Source organism: Pollicipes pollicipes, unplaced genomic scaffold (assembly GCF_011947565.3).
Source record: "Pollicipes pollicipes isolate AB1234 unplaced genomic scaffold, Ppol_2.1 Scaffold_4740;HRSCAF=5597_pilon_pilon_pilon, whole genome shotgun sequence".
Classification (NCBI taxonomy): Eukaryota; Metazoa; Arthropoda; class Thecostraca; order Pollicipedomorpha; family Pollicipedidae; genus Pollicipes; species Pollicipes pollicipes.
The window spans coordinates 37,444,902-37,472,092 of record NW_023596545.1 but is presented as its reverse complement, the minus strand read 5'-3'; the positions used below and the strand labels follow the sequence as shown (position 1 = coordinate 37,472,092).

The 27,191-nt window shown below is 60.2% G+C and overlaps 1 protein-coding gene across 3 annotated transcripts; it reads right to left on the bottom strand.

Annotated features, from left to right (window-relative positions):
- Positions 1-1,773: 1,773 nt before the first annotated feature.
- Lasp (LIM and SH3 domain protein Lasp) lies at positions 1,774-26,942 on the bottom strand. Of its 3 annotated transcripts, none has more exons than XM_037221462.1 (8): positions 26,349-26,942; positions 22,907-23,001; positions 15,291-15,375; positions 9,890-9,990; positions 9,504-9,586; positions 6,093-6,281; positions 3,092-3,411; positions 1,774-1,984 (listed from the first exon to the last, which is right to left on the bottom strand). In XM_037221462.1, the coding sequence occupies exons 1-8, from the start codon at positions 26,415-26,417 to the stop codon at positions 1,805-1,807; spliced, it is 1,122 nt and encodes a 373-aa protein (XP_037077357.1). In that variant the 5' UTR covers positions 26,418-26,942; the 3' UTR covers positions 1,774-1,804. The 3 variants fall into 3 exon arrangements, with proteins under 3 accessions (XP_037077357.1, XP_037077358.1, XP_037077360.1); XM_037221463.1 differs by lacking the exon at positions 6,093-6,281 and adding an exon at positions 4,300-4,356 and having other exon boundaries at positions 26,349-26,940; XM_037221465.1 differs by lacking the exon at positions 6,093-6,281 and having other exon boundaries at positions 26,349-26,936.
- Between the last annotated feature and the right edge of the window lie 249 nt (positions 26,943-27,191).

Below are 27,191 nucleotides of genomic sequence, written 5' to 3'. Positions count from 1 at the left end.
TCTAGCGCTGTTTTCTCCGCTGACTGGCTTGCCTATTAATATCGGCCTTTCAACAGCCCTTCCCACATTAAGTCCATGAGAATCACAATAAAAGCAGTCAGTCACTATTGCAGCTTTCATTTCGCCATCTTTTTGACGTTCGACGTGGGGATGTCTACTGGACGTGATTCGGCGAAATGCATCGATGGTTGTAGCGAAAATGTTTAACCTAGCCATAGTATTTGTCCCTCTGTCGACTTCAACATCCCTTCAGCGTTCCATAAGGTTATGTCTAATGGATGTGGCACGATGATACAATCCGACGGTTTCATCGGCAATTTCACGAATTAAAATCGAACTAATACGTGTGCTGTCGGAATGACATTTCAGCGCATTTGGTCTGATTGAGATAATGACCCCCTGGAAGTACAACAGAGACACTAACGTTAAGGAGACTAACCAAATTTTCGCCAGCAAGGGAAACGTTGTCTGAAAATCCTGCGCATTCAGCCCAAATTTTTGTAAACCTCCGGTATCTAGTGCAACCCTCGTGACTCCTGACTCGGGGAGGGGACGGCACGAACCCCTTGGCCACATCCCTGACGCTAACGCCGTAGGCCTCCTCAGCGGTCGAGCTTGGTCGAGCGTCCTAAAATCCGTCAAAACGTCACCGCGCTGATTCCGTGTCCATCTAGGAGCCTCCGAAATCCAGCATTGATAAGCAGCCTTTAAAATGAAAGAGTGCAGCACGGCGCACGGCCCCAGCGCATTGATATTTCTTGAGAATACAATCCACCGCGTTGGCGTCATCCACCCACTCACGTTCCTCCTAGCGCACAACTGCGTCTGCAGAAACTATTCCTCGTGCACACTGCGGGCCGACGCCGGCCAGCAGCAACACAATGCGTTAGTGTGTGTTTAGTGCAGGTACAGGATGGCACCATTGTCAGCTCGGCACCACCAACAACTTAACGATTTTTGAGACGACCCTCTTGCGTCGCTTCGTCGGAACTCTGTACCTCCACTCCCCAGTCCTCGTGCCGCCCACTGCGCCCGGTCATGCACTTGCAGACCCCCGTTTGTGTGAGACCGGCGCCAGGGTGCGTGCCTGTCAGCACTGCCAGTGCAGCATCAACCGAGTCCCCTCGTTCGGCCGGACCCGTGCGTCCGTGGCACGTGTCGACCGCTCTGGCAGCACGCTTCGCCGTCTGCCGTGGTCGTCCGTTCGTTGGTCAGGTTTGTTCATACCACGGCTCGAGTTTATGTTCATTTTGCATTATCTGCATAACGGACACACGCACACACTTCTGCCCGCCAGCATTCGGAGGAAACATACAGACGGCGTAGAAAACCGGATCATATTAGTTAACAACGGCGGAGTGCGTCCGCCCTTTCAGGGATATAACCACAACTAGGCACTTTTTGGCTTATTGTCTACCGTGTATATATACATACGTACATACAAGCCAGCGATAAAATTGTTACGTGAATTGGCGTGTTGTGGGTACACGTGCACCAAGCGCGCTGGGCCGCGCCGACACCAGCCTGGGGCCACTGCACAGTCGACACAAGCCTCAGCCTCTGCAGCGCGCCGGGTCGCCACACACCGGCACCGGGCCCGCCTTCTCTCGGCGACCCGGAGCTGCCGCCGCCGCCGGCTCCATCCCGGACACGCGCGAGCTCAGGCGCCTGCCGGCGAGCGCGCCTGCCGCGGCGGCGTTAGAGAGTGCGCGCGCGCGCGCGTTAATCTCACACAGGCGCGTGGCGGCGGCCGCCGCCGCGTCCCCCCCCCCCCCTTCCCCGACCCCTGCGGCGCCGGTGCGGCTCACAGGTCGACGGGGTCGACGTAATTGGCGGGCAGCATGCCGCGCTGGCCGGTCCGCTGGCACGTGCCCGTCATCCAGCCGTCGTCGATCGGTTGGCAGCCGACCAGCAGGTCGCCGTCGCGGAACGAAATCTCGTCGAGGTCGGCCGCGTCGTAGTCGTACATGGCCCGGTAGCAGCGCTGGAACGGCGCCGGCAGCGTCAGGCCAGCGCTCACAGCGCTCAGCGCCGACACCACGGATGCGATGACACCACGGCTACCAGACACTACGGCTACCAGCCACGATACCACCGGACGGCGGTCGACCAATCAGCTTCAGCCGACAGATCAGCGCAGCGACACACGATGAACGGGGGTGGGAGGGCAGCGATGACGCATGCCATCAACCAATAGCATGTAAGCTACACTAAACGAGACTATGACAAAAATTCTACATCCGACAAAAATGTCAACATAAATTTTTCCGTTTTCAAGCTCTGTCGCAGTGCGCAAGACCATTTGCAGAATAAATCAATGCAAATTTGTTGGCACATCATATATACACTAAATACACATCACACACTAACAAAGATGACACATGCATGTTTCACCAAACACACGCATGCCGTAAAATATTGGCGCAACGGCTGCACACGAATCCACACAGCACCCATTTACGACCAACTCACGGGCAACAAAACACGACGCTACCTAGCAACCGCCCACAGACGCCAGGGCGGAGCGCCGTAAGTTCGTCCACGGCGGCGGGACCACTTCACGGCCGCGGGAGACGCCGGCGGCGCAGCGTGGCGCATCCTCAGGCGCCGCCGTCGCGCCGCCGTCGCGCCACCGTTCTCCTATTACGCGCGCCCGGTGTGTAGCCAGCAGTCGGCCGGCGTCGGCGTGCCCGCAGTGGGTGGCGTGCGCCACCGCCGCCGAGTACTCACCCCGGAGGCGGGGGGCAGGTGCGGCTGCGGCGCCGGGCCGCCCCGCGCCGGCCCGCCCGCGTGCGACGCCAGCTGCTGCTGCGGCGGCGGCGCCTGCTGCTGGGGAGGGGGCTGCTGCGTCTCTGACCGGTACACCTGGTAGCACGCGCCCACCCCGTCAGTCATGCGCGCAAACGACGAGAACCGGTGGACTAAAAAAAACACGTGCACACGTGGCAAAAAAGGATTTAGTTTGCAACGCAGCGACAGAAGGTGAGACACGAAGGGTCGCGGCGACGGTGGCGCCGACGACCGGCAGCGACAAAACGGTGAAGTAGTCAGGCCGAGGGAGGCATGCGTGCTCAGCCGGCCGGCGCCTCACCTGCTGAGAACGGTAGCCGCCGTGGTCCTGCCGGTACCCGTACTGCTGCTGCTGCTGCTGCTGCTGCTGCTGCTGCTGATACCCGCCGTACGGCTGCTGTGGCTGCTGCTGATACTGCTGCGGCTGCCGGTACGGCTGTGGCTGGTACTGCTGGTGCTGCTGGTGCTGCTGCTGGTGGTGGTACTGCTGCGGAGGCGCCTGCTGGTAGTGCTGCTGCTGCGGAGCCTGCTGGGCGTAACGCGAGCCCAGCGAGCCGTACTGGTCGTTGACCGGGTCGTACTCCTGAATCGATCCGACGCGCTGGGCAGGCGGCGCGTTCACTGGGGCGGAACGAACAGGGTCACACGCAGCCACACCACGCTGAAAACCCAGCAGCACAGCACTGGGAACAGTGGAATATGGTCATCCGTGGAGAATTCCTCTGCACAACTAGAGGAACCCTTCACGACGTACTGGAAATATTCACCCAAGAAAGACACCGCCTTTTGCAGCCGACAAACACGAGACACTCCAAAACAGAGGAAGCGGACGCGCGAATATCAAATATGGGTCGCCATCCCAGAAGGTTCAGCTTTATTAAGTCGGGTCAACCAACATGAGGCAGCAAAACAAGGCACGAGGCGAAGAACGCCTATCAACCTCAGGAGAACTAGACCATAAACAGGACAGATCCAACCAAGATCTGCACATCCTGACACCGCAGAAGCGGAGCCTCTCCGTCCGGCCAACATGAAGCCGAGTGAGTCACCAGGCCACCGCTGGATTAGCATTACAGCGCCGCTTACAGGCGGGCTGGTTTCCCACTCCCGGGCACAGGGATCACTCTACCGCACACCCGTCACTGCTCTGGGGCGCTCCGAAGCAGTTTGTTACCAAAAAGAGCAGACGAAAAATGTTAAGCGGCTGGGTGGTGGTTTTGAGCAAGTGCCGCCGGGCCGAGCCGCAGCCGGGAACGCCTCGCTCGAGACGCCCCGAGCAGGCCGGCCCGCCTCTCTCCGCGGGCGCCCTCTCGCGGGACGCACGGAGGGCTCGTGCCGTGACGCCCTCCCCCCCCCCCCTCACACACAAACACACACACAGGCGCAGCGGCAGCGGCGGCGGCGAGGGCCGCGGCCACGCAGTCTGCCCCGCCGCCCGTCACGCCGGCGGCGTCCGTGTCAGTAGGCGCCACACGTGGACGGGGAGACGAGCGGCCGTCGCCCACCCACCTCCCGGCTGGGCCAGCTGCGGCCAGATGGAATACTCGAGCGCCGGCCGCGCCGCCGCTAGAACGCAGCGGTACGTCAGCAGCGCCGCTCCGGACCAGCCACGGCCGGACACGGCGTGTGACGAGTTACACTCTGGTCCCGCGGGAATGGGTCGGTCCAGGGCAAGACAGACTATAACCGTCCTGGACAGGTCAGACGGTGTCAGGACAAGTCCGGAGAGCTCGTGTCAAGTCATGCCAGGTCCCGTCAGGCCATAGGCGAGGTGACGGCAGGATAGGAGAGGTAATGTCAGGTCATGACAGGCCATGCCAGATCATGCAAGGTCAGGTCAGATCCTGTTTGGCGAGGTCAGGACAGGACAGAACAGGGGACGTGATGTCAGGTCAGGTCAGACCATGCCCAGTCATATAAGGCGAGGTCAGGACAGCACAGGTGAGGCCATGTCGTCAGGTCCGGTCATATTGGGTCCGACCAGACCAGACCAGACCAGACCACACCAGACCACACCAGACCACACCAGGCCAGGCCAGGCCAGGCCAGACCAGACCAGACCAGCCCAACCCAGACCCGGGACGGTGGCGGCGGTGTCTGGACGGGACGGGCGGGGCCCGGCGCCCGCGGACGCCCGGGCAGGGTCGGCTCCCTCCCCACGAACCACTAGTCACGGGCGAGACCTGGCGTGCAGCGCGTCAGCTGTTACAAGGCGCGTGCGGCCAGCAGCGAAGCACCACTCACCTCCGCCGAGTAGAGACGGCCGTCGCCGCAGATCGCGCCGACTACACCGCGCGGGACCTAGCGCGGTACCCGCATCACTGTACCTCGCGCTGCGGCCGCACCGCAACGCACGCGGCGGCACGGTGCGGGCCGTGACGGGAAGACAAGCCCTGGCTGCACCCGAAGCGTGCTGGGACGGCTATATGTCGGCGTGGGCGGACTTTAAAAGGGGCAGGACTGACGGACCTGAATGCACCTACACCGTACTGGAGTGTGTCATATGTCGGTCGAAGGGGAACCTAAGGGGGAAGAAGTCTAAGGGAACAGGACCCCCGGTCGTACCTGCGCCGTGCTGTGATGTGTTTAGGTCGGTCTGAGGACACTTCAAGAGCAGGGCCCCTGGCTGTACCTGCGCCGTGCTGGGATGTGTTTAGGTCGGTCTGAGGGGACTTCCAGAGCAGGGCCCTTGACTGTACCTGCACCGTGTTGGGATGTGTTTAGGTCGGTCTGAGGGGACTTCCCGAGCAGGGCCCTTGACTGTACCTGCGCCGTGCTGTGATGTGTTTAGGTCGGTCTGAGGGGACTTCCAGAGTAGGGCCCTTGACTGTACCTGCGCCCAGCTGTGATGTGTTTAGGTCGGTCTGAGGGGACTTCCAGAGCAGGGCCCTTGACTATATCTGCGCCGTGCTGGGATGTGTTTAGGTCGGTCTGAGGGGACTTCCAGAGCAGGGCCCTCGACTGTACCTGCGCCGTGCTGGGATGTGTTTAGGTCGGTCTGAGGGGACTTCAAGAGCAGGGCCCTTGACTGTACCTGCGCCGTGCTGTGATGTGTTTAGGTCGGTCTGAGGGGACTTCAAGAGCAGGGCCCTTGACTGTACCTGCGCCGTGCTGGGATGTGTTTAGGTCGGTCTGAGGGGACTTCAAGAGCAGGGCCCTTGACTGTACCTGCGCCGTGCTGTGATGTGTTTAGGTCGGTCTGAGGGGACTTCCAGAGTAGGGCCCTTGACTGTACCTGCGCCCAGCTGTGACGTGTTCAGGTCGGTCTGAGGGGACTTCCCGAGCAGGGCCCCTGACTGTACCTGCGCCGTGCTGGGACGTGTATATGGTGGTGGCGGCCTGCGAGCCGCGCGCGGAGTGGGGCGACACGCCGGCGCCGCCGTAGTTGTTGTTGCTGAGCCGGGCGGCGTGCGCGTGCGAGACGGCGGCGGCGGCGGCCGGCGGCTTGTCGGCGCGCGAGGCCGGCGGCGCGATAGCGGGCTGGGAGGCGGCTAAAACACAGACGGCCGGCGCCAGGCGGTAACGGCCAGGCTCGCTCGACACGCGGGGCCAGGCGGACGGCACGGCAGGCGGACACGGGCCGACGGCGCGCCGACAGGCAGCCTCATCAAACACCGACACCGGCACGTGCCGGTGATGACACTACAATTTGAGCATACAACTGTGCGCGATACAACTTCAAGCGGCATGTTCTTATGCCATCCAGGGGGTTTGTGAAGAGGTATGCCAAATGTATCTCAATGACACCACGAATAGCAGAATTGTAAACGTGATAAGTCACATAAAACACATCTTTAAGAAACACATGTATAAGAATTTCGTGCTGAAAGTAACTGTAGAAGGAACCCTCCGACTAGACCACCGACAATAGAAGAATGCAAATTGACTATTTCGCTTATGAAACTGCCTGCCGACGGCCTGAGGACAAAACGAAGCAGGTAGACAACACACGGGAGCAAGCGACAGCCAAATGGTACGAAAAACAAGACAGTCAAGCGGTCACACTGGAACACAGGACTGAACATAATACAGGACTGTTAGGCAGGATGAATCCAAGTGGGCGACCCTGATGTGGCGCGTATGCCCCTCCATAGGTCGTACGGGACAAAATGAGAACATGTGCGTCTGCGGTGCAGCAAGGCATCTGCAAGACTACCCAAATTTGGGAAACCCGTACGACCTAGGCCTAAACATACGCAACCCACATCTTGTGGCGCCACTGGATTCTCCTTTTAATGTAGGTTAAAAAACAGCAGCCTTTCAGCAGCTCGACCAGCGTCTTGAATGTGGTCGTTTTACGTCAAATACGGAGGAGTTCGTGGGAAGCATCTGAAATTGTGCCGGTGGACGGGAGTCCGTGGAGGAGATCCGGATACCGGGGCGGGATAGGCGGCGACGCGGCCAGGGCCTGGTCATCGATCGAACCGAAACGCACTAGAATTGAGCAAACGACACCACACGACAGCCACCTCTAGGCCAAACTCAAATAACGCGTCAAAATAAACCAGACCGGGGACAAGCATTCCCAAATGCCTCTGAAGGCAGCCAATCACAGCACGTGCCACGTCCGAGCCTAGCTGGAAAAGGGCAGCACACACGCCCACAAACCAAGCCCCGGCTCGTAGCTTGCCGCATGCTCTAGCCGATCTCCTAGGTGGGCTGCGGCGCCGCCTGAGGGGCGCGGCCTGGCCCGGCCGGCCGGCCCACAAACACCACAGAGCCAGCGAGCGAGCGCCTCTATATTACCGGGGCCAGCGACTGGCGACAGCGGATCACACCCAGCAGCGCCGGAGGCGGCGCCACGCCGCGCGGCGCGCACACTCTACACACGCTCTAGGTCGGACGCTGACAGGCGTCATGTTTACCTCTCACGCGCCGCGCGCTCGCACAACTAGAACAGAGCGGCGCCTCAGTGCTCTGCAACCGGGCCCGTCGCTGCGTCCCGGGTCACAGCACGGCGTGCGGAGGGACGCCGCAGCGGGGCCCGGCCCCGAAAACAACGCGATCGGCGCCTCGGTCAGCCCCGGACGGCCTTCCATATCACAGCTCACTGACCACTGTCCCACACAAGGTACAAAAGCTCAGCCAGGATCACTGTCAGGGCCGCGCGCTGACCAGAAGGTGCGGCCCACGCCACAGCCCCCATCCCAACAGAACCCCGCCGGCGTGAACAGCGCCAAGCCCAGAGAAGCCAGCACCGTCCAGGGAGGCGTCGTCTGCGAAGAGCATGTTCGTCACGGCGAGGCGGCAGGGCAAGCAACAGCGAGCGAGCGAGCGAGCGAGCGGGCGAGCGGGCGGGCGGGCGGCCGAGCGAGCGGGCGAGCGGGCGGGCGGGCGGCCGAGCGAGCGGGCGAACGGGCGGGCGGGGGAAACCAGACCTCAGTCTACCGCCCCCAGCTCCTCATCCGAACCATCGCTCCAGGCCCGCTCGTCGTCCCAGCAGAACAGCACGTGATGGTTGTGCGTGCCGAAGGCACCCAGAAGGAAGGGCAGCAGCTGCTCGGCAACGGGGTCGCCGGCCGTGGCGCTCAGGATCTCATCGTAGCACGTGCCGCACGGACGGGTGCCGAACAGCTGCGGGAAGTCGTACACCGGCGCCAGCTCGTCGACGGGCTCGTCCGGCTCCAGCTCGTCCGCCTCGTCCTCGGTGTCCGCCTCGTCCTCATCCTGCTCGAACAGGTACTCGCCCACGCCGTACTTGCTCATGATGCGGCGCAGCAGGCGCTCCTTGTGCGCGGCGCGACGCTGCGCCTCCGAGCCGCCCTCGTCGTCGTCGTCGGCGGCCGGGCGCGGCGCCTCGCGCTGCAGCTGCGCCACGTCCTCCAGCAGCGCGTCGCTGCCGGTGCGCGCGAACTTGCGCCTGCGCGCAGCGGCGGTGGTGCCGGCGCCGGGGCCGGCTGAGCCGCGCAGCCCGTTACGCGGCGCGGCGTCCGGCGGCGGCGCGTCCTCCTCGCCGGGCGGGGGCCGCCCATCCAGCGTGGTGAGCCGCAGCAGCTGCACCCGCTCCAGTTGCTGGCTGGCGCCGTCGGGCCGCTCCAGACGCGTGTTCACCACGTCGATACGCTCGGAGACGCGGCCGGCGTCCAGGCCGTACGTCAGCAGGCTGCTCAGCTGTTGCGTGTCGACGGTGCCGCGCTCGGAGCGCCGCGCCTCGCGCAGCATCACCTCACGCCGCGTCACACCGTCCAGGTCCTGTATCAGATGGCGCCGGTAGCCGCGCCGGCCCGGCTCGGCCGTCTCCTCGGTGCTCTGCTGCACGGTGAGGCGGCGGCGCGGCGGTCGCCGGCGGCCCGGCCGCTGGCGTCGCTCCTGCTCCTGCAGCCGGCGCCACGTGTCGCACACGCGCGCCACGTTGCAGCGGCTAGCCTTCCACTCGTCGAGCGACATGGTCTCGAGCCGTTCGGCCACGCTCTCGGTCATCTCGCCGGCCAGGCTCTGGCGCGCCAGCCCCAGCGTCCACCGCTTCAGGCCGTCCTCGCGGCGCGGCCGCAGCCGCCGCCGCCGCCCATCCCCGGTCCCGGCCGCCCCCGCCCCCGCCCCCGCCCCCGCCCTCGCCTCCGCCGGCTCGGGCTCGGGCTCCGGCTCGGGTCCCGCGCCCGCCCGCCGCGCCCGCTCCGCCATCGCCAGCAGCTCGTCCTGGCCGCGCGTCAGGTAAGAGTTGAGCGTGTTAAACTTGTGCGCCAGCCGGCGGTTGTGCGAGAAGCGGTATCTACCTGGGTCGCCGTCCTCGCCCGTCAGGTGGCGCCGCTGGTCCATGTCGGCCTTCTTCTCCAGGTCGCCGTGGTAGGCGGCGTTGCTGCCGCGCGGAGAAACGGTCAGCACCACACGCCCGGCCGCGGCGGCGACAGATGGCGCTGCCCGCGCGCCACCCGCACGTCCGCTCCCGTCATACATATCCGGCTCACAGGGCGTCCGCACGGCGTCACAATAGTCACGCACACCGGTGACGGCCGCGGAAGTCCGTCACAAAAACGCCAAACGCTCATGACCGTACAGACATTCACAGCGATTCAACACACCCAAGCTCACGCACAGGCCGTCATATGTGAAACGATGTGTGGCCGCTCACCGCCGGAGCAGTCAGGACCGGCCGGTTTACCTGATGATCTTCGTGTTCTGCTTGATGCGCAGCGTCTCGGGGTCGTCGGCCACCGTGGTGAACTTGCCCTTGGCCGCCTCGAACTCGGCATGGTACTTGACCTGGAGGCCGCGGCTCGCGTCACGCGCACGGTCTGGGGTCACGGGCAACTCCAACCACACACACACACACACACACACACCAGCTGGCGATGGGCTCCAGTGACGTCACGAAATCGGAGCGTCGTGCCGACCACACACACATATGACGACACGGTTCGTTTGACGCGCGCCTCCTCGGGACCTGACTGTGATCACGGTCAGTAGTGGCCGTGGTCACAGCACGACAGGCAGCTCACGGACCCGGACAGATTTTCTGTTGAGCACTCGGAACCATCAGCACTTTAAACAATTCCGCACAAACGAACCATTCCTATCTCACATGATGTCATGCTGTTGATGACACTGACGAGTTCATTGTTTGACTGATTGTTGATTCAGAACGTAGAACCAATAAATACCACACGTTGTCCGGCGGCCCATCGGGTCGAGCTGACAGCGCGCGACTGTGTGAGTCTGCACAAGTATTTCCACGTTCTCGGGCAGCAATCTACGCACTTACGTAGAATGCTGCCCAAGAACGTTGCGCGGGTGACTTGAAAGGGGAATGCGACGCACGTCAGCAGGGGCACTATACGCTCGTCTTCGAAGGAAGTACCGAGCGGTGTGCTGTGCTGCGGGCAGACGGGCCTGACACGGGGTTCCAGATCAACAGCGGCGATGGCTGTCTTATAAACACCCGCTCCGACCGGTCGCCACGCTTCGGAGGCATCGCACTAGCACCGTACAGAGGGGCCCGTCCGTGCAACGCCAGCAACGTCCCTCGACAAGGTCAGCAAACAGCATACACAGACCTTTGGTGAAAACAATGACCAGCGCTGCCGAAATTGAAGCTCGTCACAGGCATACCGCCGACAAGAGTGTGCCACTGGGGCTTTACGACGCCTTCAGCTGCTGAGGCTCCATGGCGTCGTCTGCCTCGCGGCCTGGCTGGAACGGCGAGCACCGGGGGAATCGAGCCCTGTACCTCTAGTTGCCCAGACGCGCAGTGGTTAACGCACATGCGCTTACCACTACACTATCAGCGCCCAATGCCACCGAGAAGCTATCCTTGGCTATGGAACAGAGTAGAGCAGACAGCTGCCAGCGAAGCGAAAAAATCTGGTGTATAAAGGTATTAAATGACGTCGTTGCATCCTCCACTAAATCAGGCCCTTTTTGGCAATGTGGTCATGTTCCCAAGGAGCCGCGAAATTCAGCAAGAATAAGCTGCACTCATTTTTTGGTGAGCACCTAAAAACAAGAGTTCGTAACGACGCTGTTTGTTAAGAACCGCGCCGCAATGGCATACACACCTTCAAGCCTTTGCGTATCCAAAGTAGCTGGTAAAATATCAGCATGGGTTCGCAAAAACAAACATGCAACCAAATTTTGAAATCAGACACCTACCCACCAAGTTTCCATAAGCTGAAAACCTAGCCCGCCAGACCCTCTAGAACTGCAGTCAGCGCCCCTCCCCGCTCATAATTGATCCTTCTGTAGCCGCCTGTGTTTGTTTACACATGACGCTTCCCGACTAGGCCATCGTGACATCACTGCAGGCCTCCAGTTTACGTTTCGCTAAAGCGCTGGAGTGAAGCCCTCTGAGCTGAGAAGGTCTCTCTTCTATGGGGACCCACAGCAACACAGTGTTGACTTCACGGCATCTGAGGCAACCGTCTTTCGCCTGAACGAAGCTTGAGATAGCCTCAGGTGTTTGAAGGAAGATGAATGGCCATTATTCCTCCTCACCTGGAACGTGATCTGGACAGCCGCATTGTTCACGTGCCTGTGGACGTCTTTCCATGAACGATTACTACTACCACTGGCTTCAGGATATACATACTAATGAAATGGAAACTATACAAACCAGGTCCCTAACAGGAGATCGTACACGGTATTACGTACGGCCATAGGATCCATGACTGTAGCATCAACCACACTACTGTCCGAAAACCACTGTCTCCATCCCCCCCCCCCCCCCGCATAAACCCGCCGCGTACGTAATAGCATGCCACTGCAGCAAGCACAAATGCTGCAAACCTTCTGACAAACAGCCAATGGTTCTGAGGCGTAAAAAAGGTTTGTCTCACTGCACTGAATGCGCTGCTGATCAATGCTCATTAGCATGCGATCTATCCACGACCTTTTGTGGTCGTAAGACAACGATTTCGCCGCCTCCCGGTGGCGAGGCAGGGCGTGGACCTAGAGCACGTGGCATGTGTGTACGTCACTGGCAACGCGACCACCAAAATACCTTCATCAAGGCAGGAACCACGCCTGCTCTTTCAGACTGCGCGCAGCCCGTGACCGACGGCCCGCCGCCTGCAGAACAGAACGCCCGTCGGCGCCATCGGCGGCGGCCGCGCCCTGACCCGGCCGGCGGCGACCCGCTCATGGTGCATTCCTGCCGCTCGGGGCGGCGGCCGGCCGGCCGGCCGCACTGGCCGCAATCCAGCGCCAGCGGCCTGGGAGAGAGAGAGAGAGAGAGAGAGCGCGCGCGAGCGAGGTGGCCGGCGCCGGCGGCCTTATACGGCCGGCCCGGGCCGGGCGGCGCGCCGGACGGCCACGCCGCCGGCCCAGCCCGGCCGTGCCAGCGGCGGCTGCCGGCCGCAAATACCCGGCCGTCGGCAACCGGGCCGCCCGCAGACGGGCCGACGGCCGCCGGCGGGGGCGGCGGCGGCGGCGGCGGGGGCGACGGTGACTCAGCGGCGACATCCGACACACGCCGGCGTCTTCCGGCGCGGCCGGGGTTCCAGCGAGCGAACGAGCGGGCGGACCGGCCGGTCGGCCGGTCGGGGCGCGGCCGGCGACCACTTTCTCTCTCTCTCTCTCTCTCTGGCCGGCGCGTGCCAGCGGCGCGGCGGCCGGGGCGCGCGGCTGGCGCCGAGGCGGGATCCGGCCGGTGCGCCGAGCTGCGGCGTCACGCTGCCTCCCGGACGCCGGTGAAACCTCACCCGTTGCGCCCTCAGGCGCATCAGCGTCGAACGCTGTCAAAGGCAAAGGCCGGGTATGGCGAAATCAAACATCCCAATATGGCTGTGAGAGCCCGATATGGACGTGGAATTGGTTTTTACCACCCGACTTAGTGAGTGCATTCCAACTGACCCTAAGCCGGAATGGTGGTTAGCGATGCAGCGATTGTGTGCCGACCACTGGGCCGCAGCTTAAGCTCGATGCGATACCAACGCGTGAGCATATCGCCCATTGCCAGCGATGTTCCAAGAAACGGGCCCATGGGGCGCGGGCTCAAGCTCAGCAATGGTGAGGTGCTGCAAATTGGAAATCACCGTGAACTTGGGAGACGTGACTGCCGGAAAACCTTGGCGGACACCAGAACGACGTGAGCTCGGCATCCCACGCAGGTGTCCAAACGTGGAGCACGACGGTCGGCGAACAAAAGCCAACACCAAACCATCACGTCAGCACCACGGCACCGGAGCACGGCGGCTGAAGGCAGCAGCCGAACCCCCCGAACCAGAGCACGCGGCAAGGCGGGGACCCGTGGTCAACGTTGGCCCGGACGGCGGCCACGCCGAACGGCCAGCCCAGCGGCAGGCAGACGCCGCTGCCGGGACGATGTCGCGAGGCGACAAGTGACGTCAGTGGTTCGCGGTTCAGTTGGCACGTTTTACATGTCTGTGGCGGGCGTGGTGCGCCGGAGGAAACGGTCCCGCCTCTCGTCGGCGGGCAGAACGGGACATCGGAGGCGACAGTGACGTCAGCGGACAATGCTTCAGCCCTGGCTCAGCCGACTAATTTAGCTCGTGGACGCGACGTCAGTGGACCGCGCTCCGTCCGGGCGTCGGACCCGTCGCTATCAAGCCCGCCGTCGGCAGACCGCAGTTGTCCGCACACTGGGTCAGCAGGCCGCGGCCGCCGTGGCCGATGACGTCACTGGTGCGGCGCTCCCGCAGCGCGGCAAGGCCAGGCGTGAGTCCGGACCGGACGCGGGCGAGGCCGCCGCCGCGCCGCCAGTCATCCGCGATACGGCAGACCGGGGCGCGGGCGACCCGCTCCCGACCGTCCCGGCGGCGAGCGCCGCACCCATCCGCCGGCTCCGCGGCGTCGACGCCTCGCCGCCGCCGGCCGCCCGTCCGGCGACACTGCCGCATACCGCGTCCGGCGCCGCCGCCGCGGTCAAAGGCCGCCCGGGCCCGGCTGCAGCGTCAGCGGTGGGCCGGCCGTCGCCGCCGCTGCCGCCGCCGCCCGGCCGTATATGGAGAAGGGCCGGGCGGCCGGCCGCCGGCGCCGCCGCCGCGGATGACACTGCCGCCGGCCGCGGCGGTCAGCGGCCGGCGCGGGACGACTCTGGCGCCGCGCCGCGATCCGCCGTGTCAACGGCGCGGCCGGCGGCCTCTGCAGAGCGCGGTCCCACTGCGCAGCGGCCGGGCCGGCGCGCGCTGCACGGCCGCCGTCACGAGCGGCCGTGGGGCGCGCACGGGTGCAGCAGCGGCCGCGCCTCGAACAAGACGCCACGCCACGCACCCCCGCGAGAGCGAGCCGTGCTGGTATACGACCACATGACTTCTGTGCAGTAAGTAAGCCACATGCAAAGCGCACAACCAGTCTTGGGCGAGACAACGATGCCAAAATGTGCGTCAGTTCGCTTCGCCTAGTTTTACACCCCCCTTCACTGGCAACGATCTCCCATCCTTGTCCTGTATTAACTAGCGCCATTTGGCATGTCCAGTGTTACTTCCTTCTCACAGATGTCGTGTGATCTGTTTCCGTGAGCCCAACTTGGTCAAAAACACTGTAAAACGTACGCCCAAAACGGTGCACTGTGGGCTTTGGGCACGTACGGTAGGTGTCGCAACGCAATCCGAACGTAGAGCGCTAGAAAGTGAGGAACAACCCGGTGTTTTTGTGCCGGTTTTTCTGGAGTGACGTAGGATCGAACAGACCACGAGGAAAGTGCGTCTTGCTTTGTTCCGAGTACGACACACACCTGCGTGGGTACGAAACACTTGTTTCGATGTATTCATGAATGCATGCTTGCGTGCCTCCGGAGCATTTTTGTATGCCTCCTGCGCCGAGCCAGATAGCGTCGGAAGTCTTGAACATGCCGCCGATGCGTGTCGCGGGACAGCCCGAGGTCACCTGCCTTGTCGGGAGATCAAGATGGGCTCCTGTCTCTTGGAGCATGCAGCCGACTGAGGGCGGCGCTTGCGGCCGCGGTCTGGTGCCGGGGTGCCCAGCGGGCCAGAGCGCCGCTGCCCTCTGGCGTAGCATGCCTCGGCCGGGCAGTCTGCGCCGTGCCAGCACACCGCCCCGCTCCGGCCAGCGTAGGCCGGTGGCGCCAGGCCAGCATCGATACTCACGTTACTCTGGATTTTCGTGTTCTCAGCGATCCGCGCCAGCTCCGGGGTCTCGGCCACCGTCGTCGCCTTCGGCTTCGGTATGTGCCTGAAACGGCCGGCAAACACGGCGGTAACGCGATGGAACGCGGAACGAGACTACAAACAAGATCGTCAAGTCTGGCACGACCGTTAGACCCGTTAACACCTCATCGCTGACCGCGACGACGGCACTCTACATGAAGCTGATGGCAGAAGCGAGACACAAGGCCATAACGCAGCCGGCGATGATGACCGGACACTTTAGAGCCGCCCGCCCCCATCCACGCCCATCTGGCCGCGTCCGCGTCATCACGGCGGCCCGCAGCGGCCGGTCCGGACGTCAGAGACACGTGGAGCGCACCGCTGCAAAGCGCGCCGGCCGACTGCCGACCGCGGACGATACAGCGCCGCCGCAGCCGTGGCAACAGCGCCCGGCCAGTACGCAACGGCGGGCGGGCACCCCGTGACGATCACGCGGCGGCGGCGGCGCGGCCGCGACGCATCGGGAGAAGCGAACGACACCGCCGCCGCCCACGCAAGGCTGGTCAGCAGCCCGAGCGTCGAGGCCGATTGACGTCGGCGGCGGACCACACGGGTCAGAAAAGCTGATGTTTGCCCGTGTTTCTGCACGCCCAGCAGTTGTGTGTTCGTCAGGATTGTTGCCATCTTGAAGACAGAATCTTGCACGCTTCAATGTTTACAGAACGCTATTTGTCAACCCAGTTTGTGCAGAAGATACCACTTTACATTTGGTCCAGTAACAGTTCGAAAGGCCACGTTCCTTTGAGTACGAAAGCAGTAACAGACATCGAGGCGACTCGGACACTGCGCCATAGATGGGACGGGTTGGGTGGCGCTGCCCCCGTTTGACGAGCGGCGGCGCCAGCGGCCGGTTGGAGTAAGTGGCGAGGCAAAGGCGAGGTCCCGATGCCCCCTGCACACACCGGTCTTGGAACGGCAAAAGGAAGCCGATGCCTCGCACAGAAGGTACACTGGGGACCCCAAGAGCTGAAGAAGTTTCCTTCATTGCAGCTTTGTAGTCATTCCGCACGCTGCGCACATTCATTTATAACTTTCTCACGTGCCGTATTGTTTTCTATCATACAATGATCAACTGTTTTCGCAGAAAAAAGGGCTGACGCGAACTTCCAGAAAACGCCCGCTGCTGGTGCCCCACGCTCCGCCACGTCAATCTCTGGGACCTTCAAGTATTCGTTCGAAGGCAATGAATTGACCACGTTAACCAGATTAAACCTGCAGGAATTCGTGCACGAAGCCCGGTCCAAATCGGGCAGCAAACGGAGATTTGCTCGATAGACCACACGGAGACATTGGACGCGACATCCACAGAGGCTACGCCGGTCCTTGGTCTGACGTCACAACAACGTTCCTCCCATTGGCCAATTGCCTGCGGGACGAGCTGACTGACCGCCACAAGGCCGAACCATCGCCGGCAGGGGCCCGAGTCCAGGGCAGACCTTTGGCCCCACCCGGCGGTAGCCTCTATCGGGGACCATCGCCGGCAGAGGCCCGAGCCCAGGGCAGACCTTTGGCCCCACCCGGCGGTAGCCTCTATCTGGGGTAAGACGAACATTTTGCATGACGCTCCTGGTAGAAAATCCTCAATTGCCGTCCAGTTCTGAGCGAAATTTCTACAAAGGTCGTCGCATGGCCCATTGCAGTTTCAGGACGCGATGCGGTCAAGCCAGTACCTTGATGGGTGTTGAAAAACGTCGTGACCAAGCGTTTAACGCCGACAGAAGCGCAGGCCCGTTTCATCTGCACCACACGCATTGTACTATATGCATGCATTACTTCTCTTGGGATGACCATTCAGCACGGACTAGCCTCTCCCCGTGCTGGCCGGCCGCGTGCCGGCAGTCGGGGCCCCTGACCCCGTCCGGCCGAGAGCGGTCAGGGCGCGGCTGCCCGCCGCTGGCTCGGCGCCAGGCGCTGCGCCTCAGCACCGGCCCTCTGACCTATACCGGCGCCGGCCGCCCCGGGCCGCCCAGCGGCGCCGCCACGTGACGGCTCCGCGGCGGGTAGGCCCGGTGTGCCGCTGCTCGGCCGCGGCCGCGGCGCTCTGCCGGACCGCTTTCCCTTTCCTTCACGGCTGTCGGAGCGCAGCCAGGCACCAGCTGGCGAACGGCCAGTCGGTGCACCGGGCCGTGCGGCCGGCACGAGCGAGCTAATTCGGACGAATGAATGAAAAAACCGGCGTGTTTCTCACCCAAGCGCATCAGCTTCCCGACCAGTCTAAACCACGCTCAGCGAGGAGCCCTAGCCGCCCCGTTGCAGCCAATGCGGACCCACCGTGGGCGCTTGCAGGACACCCCAATCGGCTCCACAGGCGGCGCTTGCCGGAGCCGCATTCCGTACCGGACCCGCTAGACACGCCAGGCCGGGACCACGCGAGCCGACACGGCGCCGCGGCCTCCCATTGGCTGGAGCGCGCTCGGACCCGGCACACACCGGGCCCCGACCCCGCTCTCGCCGCGTGACGTCACGCCCGCGGCCGGCCATCTGTCGCCGGGGTCAGGGGGCGGCGGCGTCACGACACGCCGTCGGGAGCGCCGCCAGGCAGCGGCGGGTCCGGCCGGGCCGCCGCGGCGCGGCGCGCGGCCGCCGCTTTCGCTGCCGTGGAGCGGCCGGTCCGGCGGCCTTGTCGAGGACGCCCGTCCGACGCCGGGTCGGCCGAGCGGCGGTCCGCTGCGGAGACAGCTCCGAAGCCGGCGGGGTCTGGAGCTGGGGGGCCCCGGAGCGGTCACCGGCTGACCCGGGCTCGCGAGCCCATCACGGGCCGAGACGGCGCCGCACGCCACTGCAGCCGGTACACGGCTCTTCCTTCTGCCTCAACCGGAGCGTAGCGTGATGAAAGACGATGCAAAATGGAAAGTGTCAGGTCACCATGAGATGACCTTTTGGCATTACCGCCCACAAAAAAATGATCTATGCCCTTCCTGCAATTAATGCCCTTCCCCTCCCCCTCCTCCACGCCGTCTGCAAAATGTTCTGTAATTACGAGTGCCGCTCAGCGCTACGTGCAGGCCGGCGTCGGCACCATAGCGGAACACACATGACGATCACCGCCTCACGGGATCACCGGCGGAGCACGAGATCCCCGGCGGAACACGGGTCCCGGGGCGGCGCTGGCCGTCCTTCCACGGCTGCAGAGGCAGCTGGTGGGGGGGGGGGGGGGGTCGACGGCCGACCGTGGCGGATGGGACGCCGGCGACCCCGCCACAGCCCGCAGCATCGCCTCACAGCGGCCTAATCACGCGGCGCACGGTCAGTCGCGGCGAGTCACAGCCGGCGGCCACCGCCGTCTGCAGGCACGGCCGGGTGACGCGGCGACACAGCCGCCGAGCGCGCTGTGTTTAGACGCGGCGTCGCGCGCGTGGGCGGCTCGCGGCAGTGCACGGGAGGGGCTCTGATCCGGCGGCGATAACGGCGCGCGACGCTATCGTCCCGACGCAAACACGCGCCAACGCGTTCACACACCTGGAACATCTGCCATCTAGACAGCGGCGGGCTGTCTATGGCTGGCGGGGAGCATTCGATGCCTTCAATGAGCACGTGTGAGCGTCGCGTGTTTTCAAGCGCCGTCGATCCACCCAGCGCGTTCCGCCGGACTTTACAAAAACACTCGCACTGCTCACGCCTACACCGGCATTCCTGCGGTATCCGCTGCCTTCGAGCACCGTTCGTTTTTCCGCCGTCAGCTCTTCCCGCCCCCGGGCGGAGGCCGGCCTCTGGCGGCGGCGCCGCGGGCTCCAGCCGGCCGGCCCGCTCTGTTTACAGCGCCTGCACGCCGGCACTCGACTGATACGGCGCCGGACGGGCCGGACAGGGACGGCCGCTGCACGGCTCCGTGCGGCGGTGGCTGGGGCCGGGGCCGGGCCGGGCCGCGGCCGGGAGCGACCTGGGCGCGAGCGTCGCGCCAGAGCTCGGGTCGGGCCTCGGCTGTGAGGCGGCAGCTCAGGTCGGGCCTCGGCTGTGAGGCGGCAGCTCAAGTCGGGCCTCGGCTCTGTGCGACGGCAGCCCGGGTCGGGGTCGGCTCTGTGCGGCAGCAGCTCGGGTCGGGCCTCGGCTCTGTGCGGCGGCAGGTCAGGTCGGGGTCGGCTCCGAGCGACGGCAATCCGGGTCGGGGTCGGCTCTGTGCGGCAGCAGCTCGGGTCGGGGCCAGCTGCAGCCCGCGCAGGCGCGCCGCGCCGCACCATAGCAGCGCGAAGCAGCGGCGCCGCCAGCGTCCACAGCAGAATCACACGCGTCTCGGATGTTACGAAAGGCACGCGGATGAGCTGTAAAGATCTCCGACGGCAATCGGCCCAGGGAAGGGTGGAAAGGATGGCACAAAAGCACGGATATGGCACCGTGGAAAACAGCGTGCCACAAGCTTTCACGCAAAGCGTGGCGAGGCATCCCAACAGATTGTTTTGAACACAAATTTTAGACGCAGGCGGTTAAAACCAAAGGGGATGCTGTTTGGTCGCATTTTTACACTGGCGAGCAACTACCTCCGTTGGAAAAATTTCGCTACACTAGAACTTCAAATGGAATATCCGAGCTGTTCGGGACGAACCTACGCAACCTGTTTCACAGTTCAATTATGACAGGCCTAATCTTGATGCGCACAAGTGAAGCTCATTCCTAACCTGAACGGTAGCCCTTTCCCCGCAATCTTCATCACTTATCATTACTGGCATAGCCAGCATCACATTAAAACAGTAACCTCCGGAGAAGATGAGCGCGAGCGCAAACAGATGCTAATGGCAGCGAAAACAAGGCACACCATGGTCAGAGATCTGAGCAAACGCCGTCACGCGTGCACCGCCCAACAGTGAACATGACCAAACGGCAGCCGGAGCAGCACAGCGGACAGCTGCCGCAGCAGCAGCACATCAGCGCACAGCAGTCGCGAATGCAGTACACATCGGCCGCGACAGCAGCACACAGCAGCCGCAGCAGCACACCAGACAGCTGCCGCAAGAGCAGCACATCAGCGCACAGCAGTCGCGAATGCAGTACACAACAGCCGCGACAGCAGCACAGCAGACAGCTGCCGCAACAGCAGCGCATCAGCAGCCACGACAGCAACACAGCAGCCACGACAGCAGCACACGGCAGCCGCGGCGGCACAGCAGTCAGCTGCCGCAACAGGAGCACACATCAGCTGCAGCAGACTAGCAGATAGCCGCCGCAACAGCAGCACACCGCAGGAGCACATGACGCGCCATGTCCGCACACAGCGCAGAGCGGAACACGCTAGAGCCTGCGGCCCAGCGGGCGGGTGAGTAAGACGAAGGACTCGATGTGAGCGGACCCCAGCGAGGGACGGCCAGTGAAGATGCTGCCTTCGTCAGCGTCCGACACAGATAAGAGATGATGGAGGCCAGGACACGAATCCGGCGCAAATAACGCCGCCCTCAACGGATGTCACCTGCAACATCCGGTATCGAACTGGGCACACCGCAGTTTTTCTGCGAGCAGCATTGTTCAACGCAGGCTTGCCATAGTGGGCGTGAACAATGCGGCGACCGCGATGGGCGCAGGTTCCGCACCCAGCTCGCTCTCGCGACAGCACAATGCCCGTTTTCAAAGGTTCGCAAACCGGTCAGCAATCACGCTGGGCCCGGGCGTTTGGGGCTTCAGAGTCCCTGTCTGTACCGTATGGACTTGGCTGTCAGATAGCACATTTTTACCCGATAACAGGACCGGCTTATGGGTGAACATCTCTTGATCAGTTCGCTGATAGACGTGATAACAATAGCCTTCATAAGGCAGAGCAAACGATGAAGTGAGACAGGGACAACATACGATTAATGATAACTGTGCCTCCAGGATCAAGTGGCGTTGTTATCCCTATGTAAAGCAGGCCTTTCCCACATGTGGGTTATTCCCCACTACCGCCTGACAACCCCTGCCTTCACTGGGTCAAGCCCGGACGTCATCCGTCACTGGGCTTATCGGACGGTGGACCACCCAAGGGCCGCTGCTGCCCGCCAGGGAGGACACCGCGCCGGTGGGCCGGCGCGCCTCAACCGGGCGGACCACGCCCTCGGAGCCGCCGCGGGGCGCCCGGAATAGCTGACCCACAGACAGCGCCGCGGGCACCGCCCCTCAGGTCGACCGACGCTCCGCTTCCGCCTCCACGTCCCCCCCCCCCCCCCCCACCTGTCACTGGGACAAGGCCACCGGGCCCCGGTAACAGGTGGTGCCGCGACCCGCCGGCGGGCCGCCGTCCGACGCCGGGACCGGGTACAAGTACAATCTGGGATCTGCGATCCGGGATCTGGCGGGTACAAGTCTGAGCGTGGACTGCGTGTGTGTGGGGGGGGGGGGGGGGGGGGCGCAGTCGGCGGTCAGAGATCACACAGCGGCACCACAGGCGCGGCAGTGCTCCCCCTACAGAGCTGAACGCTGGTCAGTCACACGCAGTCGGCCGCTGAGAGCAATACAGTTCCGCTGCCCTAACATTACGCGCCGTCTCCTGTCAGCGTCCGCTGGCCGTTTGAATGCCACGCTAGCCTAGTTCTAACGGAGGTGCGGTATCACACCCACCCAATGCAGGCCCTTTCCTGTTCACGGCTAATGATGAGGACCACGAATGCCAGGGATGTGGTGAGTCACCGAAGTCCTCATGCTAAGAAGCAGGCGGTGTCCGTCGTCATGCACCCCTTTCAAGGAGCGGGGACGGCTACCGTGCCCATACCAGCGCCCGGTGGCCATACTTCAGCCGGGAGTGGAGCCCGCCTCTTCCACGTGGGTATCAGACTCTCTCGACTGAGCGAAGTCACGTGCAGGAGTTGAGGTCGAACACAATAGTCGTAGGTCGAACGCGTGCATGCGGGCTATTTTCTGTGCAGACAAATACTGCTCTCCCGTGAAAAACAAACAACGGAAGAGACCTGGGAAAAACGGAACCGTTGAAAGCATAATGGCCGCGAGACTCCGAAATAGGACACAGTTTATCCAACTGATATCTAACAGTTTAATTCAGATGCCTTGTAACCGCACAGGTCAATCCTAATGGATCTAGGATCTGTCTATCACAGCCACGCCATCACAAAAGAGCGCTAGTGCTCCCACTATCAACCTGCGGTCACCGGGGCGGCAGGTGCGCCGGATGCTCAAGCTGCTTTGCTCCCGCTGGCACCAAACTGTCACCTGAGAGTCGCTCTTCACAAGCAAATATGAGCTCACTTGCGGCTTGGAGCACGCCTACTCGGTGGTTGAGTGAACTGCCGGGGCTCTCCCGCCCTCGGGTATTCCTTCGCTCGCCGGAATGTCGACCAAAACGCGTGGTTGCGTCGCGTTGCACGTCGTTGGTGCAATATCGGTCCAAGTGTGACTGATGTCACAGGATCACTCTCCCATAACTTAAACTCGGGATCTGGCAGTGGCGCTATAAAAAACGATTCGCTCATGGCTGTCCATAGGAGGTTTGGGAGGAAACAGTAATGATGCGCTCAGCAGCAGGCAGTCCATGACAACCGTAACCATGACAACCGACCAACATGTGTTTTCTGTAGGCCGTCCTGCACATCTGGCAAGAAGTCTACGCAAGGAAGGACCCTAAAAGATTTGACTGTACTTACGCCTCACAGTATGGCAGCTTGTTGAATCCTTTGTAGTTCCGCATGTTGAGAGCCATGCCACACTCCCAGCAGCGGAAGCAGCCCTTGTGCCATACCTGAAACATGCGAAATCGAGATGTCAACAAGACACATGTTCCCCGACCGCTCATTCCACGTTGCAGATGTGTATTGTATGAAGTAGCACTAAGCACCAAACGTTTTCAAGACACGTCAAGACGGTGCCCTAGCGAAGCAGGAATGTCAGAGGAGCCATGATGTACAAAACAAGGATGTTATGATAATCTTGTAGCAGCCAACACAATGATCCGCCCCAGCGACTGTGGACATGGATGTTGCCAGGAAGCAAGAGGCAATCATCCTTGCTGACTCGATGGCTCATGAGCGAGTGGCATTGAAGTCAACCCATAGTCAGTCATATTCCACAGAGGAAGTTCTGCACAATTTAAAAAAGCAAGTGCAGCCTTGATGGTATGCAACATATCAAGAAGAACTAATTACATCAGAAGTACAAGAAAGACGAAAACTCTAAAGTTTCTGAACCATTCTTTTTCAGTGCTCGTTGTTTACTGGTTTTAGGACATGCCAACTGCAGTAGTAATTTAAGCCCATCCCTGTTTTGCACTGGGATTTATGAACATATAAACAACACTGACAGATTCATCAATCTTAAGCTTCATGATAACAGGCATCATTTGAAACTGAGCAGAGGTCTAAAAATTGCTTTCAAATGCATGATATAATGAAGTTCTGTCCATTAAATTAAGTTCAAAACACATTACAAAAATAACTAGCTATTATTTTTATGCTTCAGGGCAGTGATTGCATGTTTTTTCACACATCACAATCATGACATTGGCCTATTTCATATACCTTTCATATACCTGCCCTTTGCGAATACTATGATGAATGCAGAGCTTATTTAGCAACAGTGGTCTGTTTCAAAACAAAAACTAAAAGCCATGCATTTTCCACTTGTATCACATTGGCAGTTACTTTGCTGAGGTCTAACTAATACATTTTTGATATGCAAATTCATTTGATTTTAGTTGACAATTTATCCTTCAATCTAGGATATGAAATGGTGCGGTGTCGCAATGGCCTTAGGAAGTTAACTAGAAACCTTCGGAAAGAGTACAGGATGAAACTGGTAGCAGACCTCAAAAGAAACCCTAAGGCCTTTTGGAGGTACGCCAGCTCAAAACTACATGAAGAATGCAGGGTGGAAGACCTTGACGACGATGGAGTGCAGACTAGCAGCAACAAAGTAAAGGCCAATGTTCTCCGTAAATCCTTTGCCAGTGCTTTCATGGATGAAGGGTCTAGTGCCATGCCTGTGATGCCTTGAACATTAATGGATCATTTCTGGATGACGTGATGACGTGATGGTGATGATGATTCCGGGATCTCTATCCAGGAAGTGGCAAAGAATTAGATGCTCTCAAGACTTCGAGCACCCCTGGGCCACACGATGTCCACCCAATGCTTCTTCGTGAATCTGCGGACGTCCTGGCACTACCTCTGAGCACGCTTGTCCGAAAATCATTGGCATTTGGAAGGCTTCCCCAGGCGTGGAAGCTTGTTGAGGTGGTCCCGATCTTCAAGGAAGGTAACCAACAGTCCCAAGCGAGCTACCACCTAATGAGTCTTACTGCTGTTCCCTCCAAGACACTCGAATCTTTCGTCAGAGATGCCCCAATTTATCACTTCACAGAGTCCGGACTTCTTCATGCAGCACAGCCAGGATTTCTCCCCAAGCAGTCCTGTCACCCAGCTTTAGAAGATATGGAAAACTGGAGCGCCGCGGTAGAGGATGGAGAGCCGGTGGGCGTAACGCACCTAGACTTCAGCAAAGCCTTTGATTCTATGCCTCATAACCGTCTGCTCTCCAAGCTCCATGCTTACAGCGTGAGAGGTAATTTGCTGCACTAGATCAGGGCTTTTCTTACCCACAGGATGCAAAAAGTGCGGGTCCAGGGCTCGAAGTCGGATTGGATCCACGTCGTCAGGCATACCGCAAGGACCGGTTCTGGGACCAATGCTATTCATAATCTTTGTGGACGATCTACCAGATCATGTGCGAAGTGTGGTCAAGACGTTTGCGGTTGACACCAAGATCCACTGTCGTGTCTCGAGAACCCTGACTGAGTCACCTCCACAAATTGACCTTGATCCCCTAGCCAAGTGGTCAAAGGAGTGGTTGCTCCCCTTTAATGCATCAACATGGAAAGTAGTGCATGTCAGGAAATGCAACCCAAGACTGACATACTTCTCAAACCATGCAAAAATCACAGTCAAGTCCACTGAGAAGGACCTTGGGATCTTCATAGATCAAAGGCTCAAGCTCCATGTGCAGATGGCAGAGGTGACCTCAAAGGCCAACCTGATGCCGGCAATTGTGAGGTGGTTGTTTGCCAAAATTGACGTTCACACTCTGTCACTTCTTTTCAAGATCTCAGAATGCACACACTTGAAGTACACACTTTGTCACTTCTTTTCAAGATCTTAGAATGCCCACACTTGGAGTCTATCAATGTCATCAGGGGGCCATTCAGCAGACCAGACCAGGAGGAGCTGGAGTGGATTCGGCAACAAGCTACCATCTTGTGCATGAAGTGAGACATTGGCCATAGCCTGAGATGTTCAGACTCCTCCAGTTGCACTCATTGTACTACTGTCATTGCAGGGGAGACATGGTTACAGCATATCAGCTGCCACAGAGGTATGCCACTGTCTCAAGAGGAGTTCCCGGCATGACACAACTCAGAGGTGAGAGAGAGAGCACACCATTGGAAGCTAAGAAGACCTAAAGCTGGGACTCCTGCCATTGCAACTCATTCAGAACACAGGTAGTCAATGACTGGAGCATTCCTCTGCTATTCCACACCTGCATCCATCATATTGTCAACATCAGCTGAACAGTTTAAGTCTAGGATTGATATGTACTGGGCTGGCATCATGTACAACATTCCACACTGGATCTATCCATAATTTGAGGCTGTTTGGTTACAGGACTGAAAGCCTGATGAGACTAGGACCACCAGACCCTTTATAATTCCTGACCATGAAAATGTAAGCCAAGGTAAGGCATGGATACCAAAACACAACTTGTATTCACACTCTTATGGCCAAGTCTGAAGTGCTGGTGATACTTGCTAATGTTAAGGTGTACATCCAAGCACCTAACACAGAGCAGTGCTTTAAGGACCTCTCCTCTCACATGTGACAACCAGAATTACAGATGAAATGTATGCATACTTCATATGCTTTTCCAACAACTGGGTTCTGTGAGTCAGACATTCCCACTGATCATAAATACATTCTCTTGGCCACAATGTCACATCCACACTCACACTTCATGTCAAAAGTATGCTAGAAAAGCAGAATGTTTGCATCACCAGCCAGTGCAGAAGTGAATGACCAAATCTCTGATGTTAAAACTTACTTTGTCTAGGCACTTGAGCTCCTCTGTTGGGTAGACAGTCTTCGCACACTTTCCACACTTTTTACTCATGGTAAGTGCTGATGGAATCCAGCTGATATGGCACAACAATGCCTGCCCAGGATCCGACGCACGTAAACCACAAAAGATCACAACCCCGTGACGGCACCAAGCGTACGCTGCGTTCACCCTTGGGCGAACTCGTTGAACTGAAAGTGAAACGCGCTGACGAGCAGAGGAGAGCAAAAATTCCGCAGACCGTCACAGCTTCGTATCTTCAGTATACAGGTGATCAGAAAGACCAGAACAACACTCTAAACACGATTTTCCGAATGGCAGTCCTCTCTCTGACGCCACACACAGACAACGGCATTAATGGGCGCGCCCGATGGAACCGCCGCCGCCCTCTCGTCTGAAAATTTGTCCGCGACTGTCTGTCAAGGTTGTGGATTACAACGAAGAGAGATTCTGCGATATTCAGTAGAGCTAACTTCAGAAGAAAGGGCTGAACTTAAATGACGTCATTGAAACACAGTCTGGTGTCCGGCGACGCATGCAAATTTAATGGAGTTGAATAGGGGATGACCAACGGCACAATATTAAAAGAAAAAAATGGAAGAAAACTTCAATGTAAAATGTGAGAAAACACGATGTAATAAAATTGTCTGGAATAGATTGATATGAAAAATATAATATGACAACCAGTCGGAGGGTCTTCATCAAAATATTCATCAAAATATGCACTCCGACCTATCCACCCCCTTAACTCAGTCGGTTAGAGCGCTGTGCTGTGGTGTGCGTTTTCTAGTCCCTTTGGTACTCGCTATTTGTCTCTGGACAGTCGTT

What these genes read in the sequence shown, in the direction of transcription:
- Lasp (XM_037221462.1), bottom strand. Translation starts at nt 26,417, where the DNA reads ATGAGTAAAAAGTGTGGAAAGTGTGCGAAGACTGTCTACCCAACAGAG. An exon ending in AAGCTGCCATACTGTGAGGC is followed by an intron (nt 15,376 to 22,906) that starts GTAAGTACAGTC and finishes CGGCCGTTTCAG; the next exon opens with GCACATACCGAAGCCGAAGG. An exon ending in GCGGCTACCGTTCTCAGCAG is followed by an intron (nt 1,985 to 3,091) that starts GTGAGGCGCCGG and finishes GCGCCGTTCCAG; the next exon opens with CGCTGCTACCGGGCCATGTA.